Below are 12,863 nucleotides of genomic sequence, written 5' to 3'. Positions count from 1 at the left end.
CACCAGGTCCTGTTTTCTCAACACTCAGATGGCCAACATTCTAGGAGAGGACAAAACAAACACTTTGAAGACACGCTGACTCTCTCTTTGAAGCATTGATATTGAATGATTGGAAGGCGCTTGCTACCAAAATTGCGACAACTTGCACATCAAGCTGCATCACGCTTCGAGTCACAACACCTTAATGATGAGGCTGAGCGGCAGCAGAGAAGGAAAGGAAAGGAAGCAAATCCTGCTCTCCAGACCCCACTATCTTTTGAGAAATCCTGCCTCGTACTCAAAGATGGGTGGGTTGAGAATCAGCCTGTTCAGTCATGTTGAGGACCCTTGTCAGAAACTCGTGACCCTGAGTAAACATCATCCTTGAATCGAGGGACAGCCGAATACAAGTCCTGTAATAGTCGCATCTATTTCTCAGGGACTGCACGAATTCTAGCACGTCTCCAGACTTCTTCCCTAGGCACCCAGTCATAAGCCTTTATATCGATGAATACAGTCTTTGTCTTGCTTTTACTTTCCTGATATTTCTCCATCACTTGTCTCGAAACGAAAATGGCATCAGTGGTGGTGCTTCTGTGCATGAATCTGAACTGACCTTCACGGATTTCCCCTATGTTTCTCGGCCTCTGGTCCATGACACACTCACATATCTTGAAGGTTTGTGGTAGGAGGTTTAATTTCTTGATAGTTTTTTTGCAATCTTGAATGTCCCTTTCCTTTGAATATTGGCACCAAAATGCTTTGCCTCCATGCCCCTGGGATTTTCCGTCTTATCATAACACACACTGAGTAGCATGTTCAAGGCTCACACCCCATATTCCCCCAGGCAGCTCCATACTTTCCCTGGTGTCTCATCTGGTCTTAACAACTTTGCCCTTTCTCATTCCTTTCTGTGTTGTTCTGATTTCTTCCCGATTGATGCTGGTTCTCATTCCCTGATTTATAGCCAACTCTTCTGTCTCTGTTCTTTGATTTCCTGCATTCAGAAGCCAGTTAAAAGTATTGTCTCCATCTATCTTTAATTTCATCCTCTTTCACAAACGTTACCCCACTTGCACCCTTGATTGTACGTACATTTCCCACATCTTTTGCTAACCTATGTTTAGCAGCTATTATTCTGAAGGTATATTTTATCCCTCCTTTGGTATCAAGTCTTTTGTATGCTTCTTCCATAACCAGGGATCTTTCTCTAGCCATCAATTTTAATTCAATGGAAAATAAGAATTGGTGCGGACAATTCACCCATGATCTCATTTTACAGTCCTGGTGTAGACCAGTTTCACCTTCATTGACTCTTAATATATCTTTTTAAATTCACTGGAGGCTATGTATGTTGTAAATTATAATATCCGTAGAATTACATCTCACATTTTGATTTCCAGTGTTTCATTAATTTGAAGCATGATTTCACATGATTCACAACTACAATTATGTGTTTCATAAAGCATTGCTGGGTGTAGTAAAACCTGACATGTAATCAGGTGGATGATTATTAAACCTCCTGCCTTTTTAAAAATCACGATAAATATCATCTCAACTTGACATGTGAAAAAACAATGCAAGCTTGTGGGATTTTTAGCAATTCTTGTTGCTTGTATGTGTCAGAGATTTTCAGGGAGAAGGCAGTACTGATACTGTATTAATTTAACCACAGATTGATTAATCATTCTAAAAAACTGATGGATAAAGAAGAGAAACTCTGCATTAAAATTCTTCAAACTCTGAGAGAAATGCTCAACAGGAAGGATGATTTTGGAGAAAAGGTGAGTTCAATTTGTCAAATTTTTCTGGAGGTCCTGTCAAAATAGCAGTGAGCATATACACCACTAGTAGTCATTGCTGACCATGGAACTGGTGGTTGCCAGTGTACTTGAAGCTGTGAGTAAATGTTTCCCTGGGACATAATCTAAGTACCCTAACCTCACATTGACAACTGATTCTAACATTGTTCCAACAACCCATAAAGCCATTCCGTTGTGTTGTAATGTCAGTGCTCCAGGCATGTCCTTCTTTGCCTCTGCCTGCATGAAGCAGAATACCTGCTGGTTGGGGCCTTTCTGGAAACCAGTAGTCCCCACTAGCACCCAAACCGCTCCCCACAGGAGAAAAAAGGGACAGAAAACTAACCAAACTAGCTGAAGACCAACAATAATGGCAGCCTCCAAGCAACAAGGGCATCTCAACTTGTATAAGATCCCTCATTCCTCTCCTGGCAATCCCAGCCCAATCTCATCCGAGGAAACAGGTTAAACTGTTTGCCTTGACCCTTAAATGGGTGTTGCTGTAATGTACATACTTGCATTTATATAGAACCTGTATCACCGAATGATGTCTCAAGGTATGTTCAGAGGGGACAACTCCAAAGGGATGGATGGGAGATAGAAAATATGGTCACAAAGCTGGTAGCTGAAGGTGGTTGGGTTTAGGGAGGAGTTTCGAGAGAATCAGGTGAAGGGAGCTGAATGGTCTGTCATAAGTGGTGAGATGGAGGGAGGCAGGTGGGTTGTATAGGAAGCCAGAGGAGATTGCACATACATAGGAGGAGAGGGATGGGTAAGCAGTGTTGTATTTCTATGTTTGCCTAATACAAACTTACTAATCTCGTGCAGAACTGGTAAACTAAATATAAGTTTGGTTTATTTGAGGATGTAATACAGGGTTGCTGAGCAGACGGATTTACTATAAAGATTCAACAGCTATAGTTAACAAGAAAGTCTAGCTGCGATTCCTTCATAGTACATGCTGCTAGTTAAGCTGAAAACTCCTATGAACAGTTTCTGCTGGTCACATGGTTTACATCTGGCTACTTACTTACTCATTAGCATATTCACTATTAAAGCGATATCACAACAGATAGGGTAGCACTCAGGCATGGGAGTAAAGGATTTTGCCTTGAATGCAATGGGGCAGAGAGCAGTGTAGGCCAGTGAGGGGGTGCGGGGTGAAATGGGGATGGCTGCTTTTTGGATAAGTTGGAAATTCTCAAAGGTTTCAGTTGGGAGGCTGGTGGTTGGCGTGGAGGCCAATGGACAGTCCAGGAAAGAGGTGACAAAAGTGTGGATAAGGTTGTTGGCATCAGTTTGGTAAGTTGTGGAATGGGCAGTATTGCTGGTGGATAGCTTGTAGGATTTGAAGCTGAACTGTGGGTAAACCTGAATGTTGACGTTTCACCAAGATTGACAGAATAAGCAGGCAGGGGAGTTTAAAGCAAAAAATAAAAATAAATCTTGTTTGGCCTTTGGCTGGAGGAAGTTTTGAGTCTTTCTGAAAGCACAAAGGTGCACATTAGAAATAGTGGAGAGGTAGAGTTGGGTGTCATCAATGCATACTGAACTGTCACCGCAGGGTAGCATAGATGTGAGGTAGGTGTGGGGTTGGGGGTGCAAGACCCCCCCTGCCTTCTGAAACTCTGCAGGTGACTTTGCTTAGCTAACCATAGAAGCCACTACTGGAAACGTGCTGGCTATACTTGAGCAGGTAGCAGGGAAACTAACTGTACAGGGCACTGAGAGACCAGGATAATGGATGAGAAGTGGTGGAGTAGGATGGCATGGTGAGATCAAGGAGGGGAATAAGGCTCTGGTCCCTGCAGGCCAGGTAGCATGAGCACAGCAGAAGGGATTTGAACATGTTTTCACCTCCTGTGTCCATACTGTCGCCCTCAAAATTCCCTGTTCAAGGACTTTACAGTATCTTCAGCACCCAAAAACAGGTATAGAAGGAAACCTTAGATTGCATGAACCTCTTGTGAAGGACTGGTCTTCACAAAGAAGAATCTTAGCATGCAGGCTAATACAAGGAGGCAACAGTTCAGGAAGTAGTGGAGAAGTTAAGCCCAGTTTGGGATTCCTGAAGGAATGCTGCTCAATCCAGGAGAGGTGCAGAGAGAATCCCAGGAGTCAGTGGAGGAATGAATTACGGCCCAGGAAGCCAGGGAAGGAACAGAGACCAACTGAGGATCAGGCATCAAAGTTCATCTGTTCGATTAAAATGGACATTGCCTTAGCAAAATATATCTGCATATAACCTTATGGTACTAGAAAAATGTTTGTGCTAGCGGCTTGGTTTTCCCGAACATCCTTACTGGCTTATTAAACAAAGAACCCATTGCTGATAAACTAACTAATCTATAAATCACCTTTTATATATTAGTTTTACTTGACTTAACTTGCACTCCACAGGTACGGTTCTGTGTTTATGGAGCATCTTCTAAAAAGCAGTGTCAATTTGTTTAATCACTCCCATGAGGATCTGAGAGCTCCGTCTGCTCTAGAAGATTCCATGTGATGTCACATGTTAGTGGTGCCACTGTCTGAATTTGTTCGTAACTAATGATTTTTGTGTGGTTTAGATTCACGAGCCACATTAACCCACTCTTGTTGTCTTGTGAAATATTCAGCACATCAGCACTCCCTCATCTTCACTGTGCTGTTGCTATGTAGCTAATGTCTGTGGGACATCCATCCCCAAAAACTGGTCTCCAACATGGCACCTATTTCATCCATGCATCAGGCTCCTGGAATTGATTAACATTTACCAGGAATAGACAGAGAGTGGATTGTCCTAAGCAGAATTGTAACAAACCAGACATCTCTCAGCGATTTTATAGATTGACAAGTCACTCAAGCTGCTCCATCAGACAATACTGAGTGCATAACCTTGTGTGTCTGTAATGTGCAACTGCTTTGAGTTTTTAACTCATTGAATTCGTCGAGGCTAGTCTAATGATAACTGTTCTTTCAGGAATATCCAGCAAAGATTAACAAAACTCATTTAATAGGTTATTTTAAACCCACACACATCAATCAAAAGTATGTCAGGATAATTGTGGCAGCAGCGCCATGCTGTCGGGCTTTTTTATTTGGTTGGTTGGGGGCAGAGATGCTGACAGTTAATGTAGGAGGATTAAATGCAGCATTACTTCAATGGCATAGTGCACGCTGGCCACATAGAACATTTACCCCCTCAGCAAGCAACCTTTTAACACCTTTCGTTTTCTGAAAAATCACTCAGGCTGTTGGTGTCGCTGGCAAGGCCAGCATTTATTGTCCATTGCTCAGATACAGCTGAGTGGCTTTGCTAGGTCGCTTCAGAGGGGAGTTCAGAGGTTTTATTTCCTTTGAAGCCCAACTGATTCAATGGTAACTTTCAAAATGCAAATTCATACTTGGGAAGACTAAAAGTAAAGCCCTATGGGGTTAAAACAGGGGAATGAGGCGATCCGAAGAGCTCTTCCAAAGGGCCAATGCAGGCAAGATGGGCAGAATGGCCTCCTCCTGTGCTGTATCACTCTGTTTGTGGGGCCTTGTGTACAAATCAGCTGTCACATTCTCCATGTAAAAGATCACATAGCACTTTCGGAAGAATACTGAGGGTGTTCTCCTCAGTGTCCTGGCCGAAGTCACAAAAATAAATATTCTCTTGCTATTATCATATTGCTGTTTGTGGGAGCTTGCTGTGCGCATGTTGGCTGCTGCATTTCCTGCATTATAACAGTGAGTACACTTTAAAAAAAAAACTTAATTGGCTGTAAAGTGGTTTGTGATGTCCTGAGACTGTGAAAGGTGCTATATAATTGCAAGCCTTTTCTTTCTATGTCAATAATTTAACAAACATTTCACCAATTTGACATGAGTTTAGATGGTTACTTCCGTTTATATATTTTGCTGTATCAAGCTTTACATATTAAGCCATGCATAATGTGGTCAGGTGCAGTGGATGAAGTGTTGCACTGAGCAGTCAGTTATAAGTGCATTTTGCTCAAAGCTGAAGCCCAAAAATCAGCACTCAACTCAGTGGCAGCACAGATACTGAATTAGAGAAGGAGATTGGCCGGCCTAGATAAAAATCGATTTTGAAATAAGAATGGGGATGCATCAAAATCATTAAAAAAAACCAAGATCGACTCAGTGCCAACCTTATTAGCCACTTAAATGACCAAGATGAGGAAAGGAGATTTGATATAAAACACAGAAACAAAATGTACTGATATTTCTCAGCAAGCACCCAGACCGTTGTTTCTGGTGTCAACTTCCTGTGCAGCGAACTTGTTCACTCAATGTCCCTTTTGCTTATTTTTTGTTCTGAGAGACAACTTTAATTGCCTTGTTCTCAAGTACTGCAAGAGACCAACCTAGTGTTTGGTTTGTCTAGAGGGGAGATGATGGCATAGAGGTAATGTTTCTGGACTAGTAATCCAGAGGCCCAGGCTAATGCCCTGGGGACATGGGTTCCAATCCCACCATGGCAGCTGGTGGAATTTAAATTCCATTTAAAGCTAGTCTTAACAATGGAAACTATCATCGATTGTCATAAAAACCCATCTGATGCCCTTTAGGGAAGGGAATCTGCCATCCTTGTGATTCCAGGCCCACAGCAATGAGGTTGACTCTTAACTCTGAAATGGCCTAGCAAGCCACTCGGTTAGGGATGGGCAACAAATGCTGGCCTTGCCAGTGACACCCACATCCCGTGAAAGAATTTTAAAAAAAGCACATTCACACAGAGGAGCAGCAATCTGCTGAGCAATCCCTTGTGAAGCTCATTCACTGACCACTCATTATTCGGGCTAGTTTGTGAATTTCTGCCTTTGCTTTTTGAAAGAACACACAGCTATTCAAGACTCCAATTGAATTGGTCATTTTAACTCTCAGCTTCAGTGTATAACATGTGATGTCGGCAGAGGGAGTTGCCTGATAAATGTGTCTCCAGATTCTTGTTTCAACCCTACACAGAACGACATACAGCACAGAAACCGGACATTCGGCTCAACTAGGCTGATGTTCATGCTCCACACGAGTCTCCTCCCATCCCGCTTCATCTCCCCCTATCATCACATCATACGGCCTAGAAGTATCCGCTCGATGGCACTGTTCTTTCAGTGCAATTTGCCCAAAATTGACCAAACCTGTGTAGAATATCAAGTGCAAAACTGCATTTCCGTGATATTTTGATGTGGGCTGAATTTTACGTTCTCTTCCAACACCCCGCCCCCCCACCCCGAGTGGGTTTTTAGGCAGGGGTAGGGGGGAGCATGAAATTGCAGGGACAGGATTCCCTCCCCCCCCCGGGTTCCTGCCTGCCCCAACCTCACAGCGATTTTACGCTGGGGTGGGCAAGGCCTCGGATGGGACACCCGCCCTTGCCCCAGCTGAGACCCTCAAGTGGCCAATTAATGGTCACTTGAGGGCCGCTTCTCGCCCAGCCTCAATTTTCAGGCTGGAGGGCGGATTGAAGCTCTGGGGCGGGGGGAGCCAGAAAATAAAGTTTGATCCTGGGCTGGAAGCGGGTGATTAGAGTGGCGGGGGTCAGTGCCTCCACCAGAAGCCACCTTCTGACTTGTGCCCTCCTGGCCTCCCTCTCCCTCTTTCCCCCCCCACAGATTGCCCTCCTCGAAACCCTCCAGGCCTTCCCTACCCTCCCCGCCCTGGGACCCCTGAAACGTGTCTGGGGGTGCGTGCATTGCCAGGATTTAGTTTGAGGCAGCTGGTGCAGTTCCTCTTCCAGCCACTGCAGCGCTGTTGCTGCAGGGACTGGAGAGCTACCGGCCAAGTGATTGGCCAGCAGCTCTCCAAGGCGCGAAGGGCGGAAGGCCTGTCGACTGCCAATCGGCGCTCATTTGAGGGTAAAATGGTTGCTGGGCAGGTGATGTTGGTGGGGATGTGTTCCCTGCCGACGCTTCGGACGGCTAGGGCTGAGCCCCCGCCATCCTAAAAGTTCAGGTCCTGGTTTAAAAGAACACCGTACTAGATGCCAGCCATGCTCCCAAATCAGATTCATTACCATTGCAAATTTTCCTTTTGAAGGCTGGCAGAAAAGAGAATCAAGCAATGGTGTTTAATATTAAATAACAATATTATATATTAATATAATATTAAATAAATGGATAGTATTGCTTGGTTTACATTGTAGCCTAAAATTAAAGCTGTTTCTGTTGGTTATTGGATTTTTGTAAAGAATGTTTTTGAGGATTTTTTTTTTTTAAAAAATGACAGAAATTTGATCATCAAGACTTACTCCCAGAAGCTCCAGGTTCTTTGAATGAGTCTCAGAATCACAGAATTGTTACAGTGCAGAAGGAGGCCATTTGGCCCATCGTGTTTACCCCAGCTCTCCAAATGAGCATCATGGTTTAGTACCATTCTCCTGTTTTTTCCCCGTACCCTTGCACATTGTTTCTATTGAAATAATCATCCAATGCCTTCTTGAATGCCTCGATTGAACCTGCCTCCACCACACTTCCAGGCAGTGCATTCCAGACCTGAACCACTCGCTGTGTGAAAATGTTTTTTCTCACATAATATTTGCTTCTTTTGCAAATCTCTTTAAACCTGTGCCCTCTCGTTCTCGATCCCGTGATGAGCAGGAACAGTTCCTCCCTATCTACTCTATCCAGCCCCCTCATGATTTTGAACATCTTTATCAAATCTCCTCTTAACCTTCTCCTCTCCAAGGAGTCCCAACCTCTCCAACTTATCTTCATAACTCTAGTTTCTCATTCCTGGAACCTTTCTCGTAAACCTCTTCTGCACTCTCTCCAATGCAGTCACATCCTTCCTATAGTGTGGCGCCCAGAACTGTACACAATACTCCAATTGAGGTCGAAGTAGTGTCCTATACAAGTTCAGCATAACCTCCTTGCTCTTGTACTCTATGCCCCTATTAAGAAAGCCTAGGATATTGTATGCTTTATTAATTGCTCTCTCCACCTGTCCTGCCACCTTTCCTCTGCTTCTGTGCACCCTTGAGAATTGTACCCTTTATTTTATATTGTCACTCCATGTTATTCCTACCAAAATGAATCACCTCACACTTCCTGCGTTGAATTTTATCTGCCACCTATCTGCCCACTACACCAACTTGCTGGAAAGGCATTCGCAAATACTTTGTTCCATCTAGAATATGCTCTTTACACTTCATTTTTAGAAAAAAGTTTGGAGTTTGTACAGAAGAATATCACATTTGGATTATTTTACCAAATAGGTACTGTAGACAGTTTTATTTTGTTAGGGCCTTGAGGGGTTGCTGTAAAGCTGTGAGGGCTCTGTGTATAGTGCTATGTGGCACTGATTTACTGAGCATGGTTCACAGGGATTTTATTTTCGAGCTACAAATTTGGAGAAATTTAAGGAGTTAATGGCTTGTTTTAATGGAGCGTTTGTAACACAGAGACTTTCTTGTTTAAAAGTTTCAATCAACAGCCTGGTTATTGTTCCTGTTAAGTTTGTGACAAAGACGCTTTCTGGATAATTGGAATCATTTTGGTTTGTTGTAAGCATTTGGACTTTTTTTTAAATGTTTATCAGTTCTCCTGAGCCCTCGTGAGTCACTGGCTGAGTGTTTTTTAGGGCGGTCCTTCTCCAAGTTTGATTCTGGCAAAAGCACAGCAGCATGTGACTGTACATGTGAATACTGTGCAGCACGGGGTTGTGAAGCGTGATTGGAAGAGATTCCAGCTGCCAGGAAAATGAGGTGATTCAGAGTGCAAACTCCTTCAGCCTTTGACAACTTGTGAATATGTAACGCCTGCAGTCTGCTGCTGTCTGCTGTACTGGAAGCACATCACATGTTGTACAATGCTTCAGGCTATGAGGTGGAACATAATTGATCATTACATGAGCTCTCATTTAAAAAGAAAGAGAGTCTTGTTTTTCTATTGCACCTTTCACGTGCTCGGGACATTCCAACGTGCTTTCAAACCAACAAAGTCCTCTTGAAGTGTAGCCGCAGTTATAATGCAGGAAACATATGGCAGCCAATTTGTGCAGATAAGGTCCCACACACACACAGTAATGTGGTAATGGCCAGACAATCTGTCCTGGTGATTGTTGGTTAAGTGATTTAAACATTGGCCAGCACTCGGCAGAGAACCGCCCCAGCTCTTCTTTCAGAAGTGCTGTAGAATCTTTTACGTTGACTGGAGAGAGCAGATGGGCCTTCAGCTTCATGTCTGAATCCAAAGGCAGCATCCCTGACATGCGGGGGTGGGGGCAGGAACGAGGTGGTCAAGCCATCCATCACCTTCCTCAGTTGGGAAATTTTTAGAAAAAAGTTTGGAGTTTGTACAGAAGAATATCATATTTGGATTATTTTACCAAATAGGTACTGTAGACAGTTTTATTTTGTTAGGGCCTTGAGGGGTTGCTGTAAAGCTGTGAGGGCTCTGCGTATAGTGCTATGTGGCACTGATTTACTGAGCATGGTTCACAGGGATTTTGTTTTCGAGCTACAAATTTGGAGAAATTTTAAGGAATTAATGGCTTGTTTTAATGGAACATTTGTAACACAGAGACTTTCTTGTTTAACTTCACTTGTCTGACTTGGAAATATATTGTCGTACCTTCACTGTCGCTGGGTCAAAGTCCTGGAACTCCCTCCCTAACAGCACTGCGGGTGTACCTACACCACATGGACTGCAGCGGTTCAAGAAGGTGGATCACCACCAACTTCTCAAGGGCAATTAGGGATGGGCAATAAATGCTGGCCCAGCCAGTGAAGCCCACATCCCGTGAATGAATTTAAAAAATACACAAACAGTATATTTCTCTGTTGGCTCCCCCATTGTATTTACTTTTCCATTATTCAGTTGAACAAAGAATGATTGTGAAGGTTATTATTCCATCATCATTGCACTTCCCATTGAAAGGCAAAGGCATCGCCTTGCTGAAACACTTTGGGTTGGATCTTACGGCCGCCCACTGGCGTGTTTTTGGCGAGGGGGGCACGACACACAGATCTGTTGGGTGGCCAGCCCACCACCTTCCCACCCACCCCCAACTCAGTCCCCATAATACGGGGGTGGGTAGGGCGCCCACTTGTCCACAGGCCTATTGATGCCCATAAGTGGGCAATTAAGGGCATCGGTCCGCCTCTGCTACCATAACACGTTGGCCGGAGGAAGGTGGACCAGAGTGAGCAGGCCGCTTTCTCATCAAACATGGTGAAAGGGTGGGAAGGAAAGGTGGAAAGGGGGAGGGTGGTGCCCTGTGTGCATCAGGGGCACTCCCCCACCACAAGATGGTATCCCTCTTTGTGCCTCCCTGCCTGGCCTTTAAAACCCACCCCTTTTGCCCCCACCCCCAGGCTCCCTGATCCCACTCCATCCAAAACCACAGACTTGCCCCTCTCCAGTGGCCATGTCCTCTTCATCCCAAGGATTCCTTGCATTTCCAGAAGTGCCCAGTATTCAGCTCTGGTGCTGCTGGGATGGCAAGAGCTGCCAGCCAATCAGATTGGCCAGCAGCTCTCAAGGGCAGGACTTCCTTTGACTGAGGGGAGGAGCTCATTAAGGCAGCCCAGTGATATCAATGCGGAGCAGCCTTTTTTAAAGTTGGCTGGTTTCCGGCAGGCTTTCCTTTGGGGATGGGGCGGTGTGAGAGGTGGAGCAGTCTGCATCTGTAAAATTCAGCCTTTGTTTTCCCATTATTTTGGGTGTTCAAGCAATCTGAAATATTGGGATATGGGTACCTTATATGAGTTTTAACCCAGTCTTGTACTTGAGTATCAGCTGTGGCTCAGTGGGTAACGCTCCCACTTCTGAGCCAGAAGGTTGACGGTTCAAGCCCTCCTCCCGGACCTTGAGCACGCCCACCAGGCCGACCAGTACTGCCAGAGGTGTCGTCTTATGGTTCTGATTTTCTGCCCTTTCAGGCTGGATGTCAGAGATCCCGCTGCAGGGTTTGAAGAAGAGCAGGGGTATGCTGGTCCACTTGTAACCCTCAATCAACACCACTAAAACTGACCGTAGACCTGATTGCTGTCCGCAAACTGCTTGCTGTGTTCCCTCACTGTGCCCCCTGCAAACACAAGACGGTCGTGGAAGATGGCCGCCAACACCCACCTGCACGTGTCCGCGCAGAAACCCATTGACGCCATTGGCCGGATGCGTCGGCAGCAAACACAGCCCAGTTTAAAAACATTAGAAAGTAAAACCACACATTTCCCTGGCTATTGTTAACAAAACCGTGTGCAAGGGAAAACAGTTGATTATATTTGTTACAGATTGTGCAAGGGCAAACAGTTGATTATATTTAACTTTATGTGAAAGCCTTTGACTGGACGTGGTCAAACACAGTGTAGAGAATAGCAAAATGTTTCAGGTATTGATGAGCGAGCTGCCAGAATCAACTCTCTAGGATTCTTAATTTAATTTTGTTCTTCGGTTTAGGATTACTGCGAGTTTGAATTTTGCTTTAAAAAAAAAAGCCGAGAAACTAAATAGAGAGGATGTGTATCACACTCAGGTTGGGGAATGAGTAGAATTCTGATCTCCGTCGACCATAATGACATCACAGGGTGAAGTGGTACAACTGTGCGTGCACCATGTTGGCAACAAACACAGCCAGATTCCCTACATAATGACAGTGACTGCATTTCAAACCTGCAGGGAGCATTGGGAGCTCCTAACAGATGCTGTATAATTGCATCCATCTTCTGCATATTAAATCCTTGTGGTGTCACGTTCTTTTCAATGAGGAAGGTTTCTGCTGTCAGCTCACAGCTGTCCCTATTGCAGCTGTTTACCATATTTGACATGGCGGCCCACCTAGAGTATTGCAATGTCTCCATGGTGACAGCTTGGCCCCTGTACTGCCGTGTTTACCTCCTGCACAGATTGGCACACGGAACGGCAAATCTCCAAGTTGTGCCTGTCCTGAAGCAGGAGCCCTCCCAGCAGAACTGAAGCTCCAAATTGATGGCTGTAATACTTACTCCCCTCTCTCCATAATGCCTTTCTGGCAGCAGTACGCCAAAATTATGGATTGTTAATTTGCATAATGATATGTAATCATCGGTTTCAATTATGTAAGACCCCAGATGCTCGGTACAGTGCAGCAAGAAACAGACACTAACTGTTACTGTCC

General features: G+C 44.6%; 1 protein-coding gene across 1 annotated transcript in view; it reads left to right on the top strand.

Moving 5' to 3' along the window:
* The window catches only part of itpr2 (inositol 1,4,5-trisphosphate receptor, type 2), a 244,007-nt gene that overhangs the window by 98,602 nt on the left and 132,542 nt on the right, over positions 1-12,863 (top strand). The window contains exon 33 of the mRNA XM_078554637.1: positions 1,655-1,763. Coding sequence (XP_078410763.1) covers positions 1,655-1,763 — 109 coding nt within the window. The remainder of the gene's footprint in view (positions 1-1,654; positions 1,764-12,863) is intronic.

Source organism: Cetorhinus maximus, chromosome 12 (genome assembly GCF_964194155.1).
Source record: "Cetorhinus maximus chromosome 12, sCetMax3.hap1.1, whole genome shotgun sequence".
In the NCBI taxonomy this organism is placed as follows: Eukaryota; Metazoa; Chordata; class Chondrichthyes; order Lamniformes; family Cetorhinidae; genus Cetorhinus; species Cetorhinus maximus.
The sequence above is the reverse complement of the archived record's forward strand: the minus strand, read 5'-3'. Positions and strand labels throughout refer to the sequence as shown.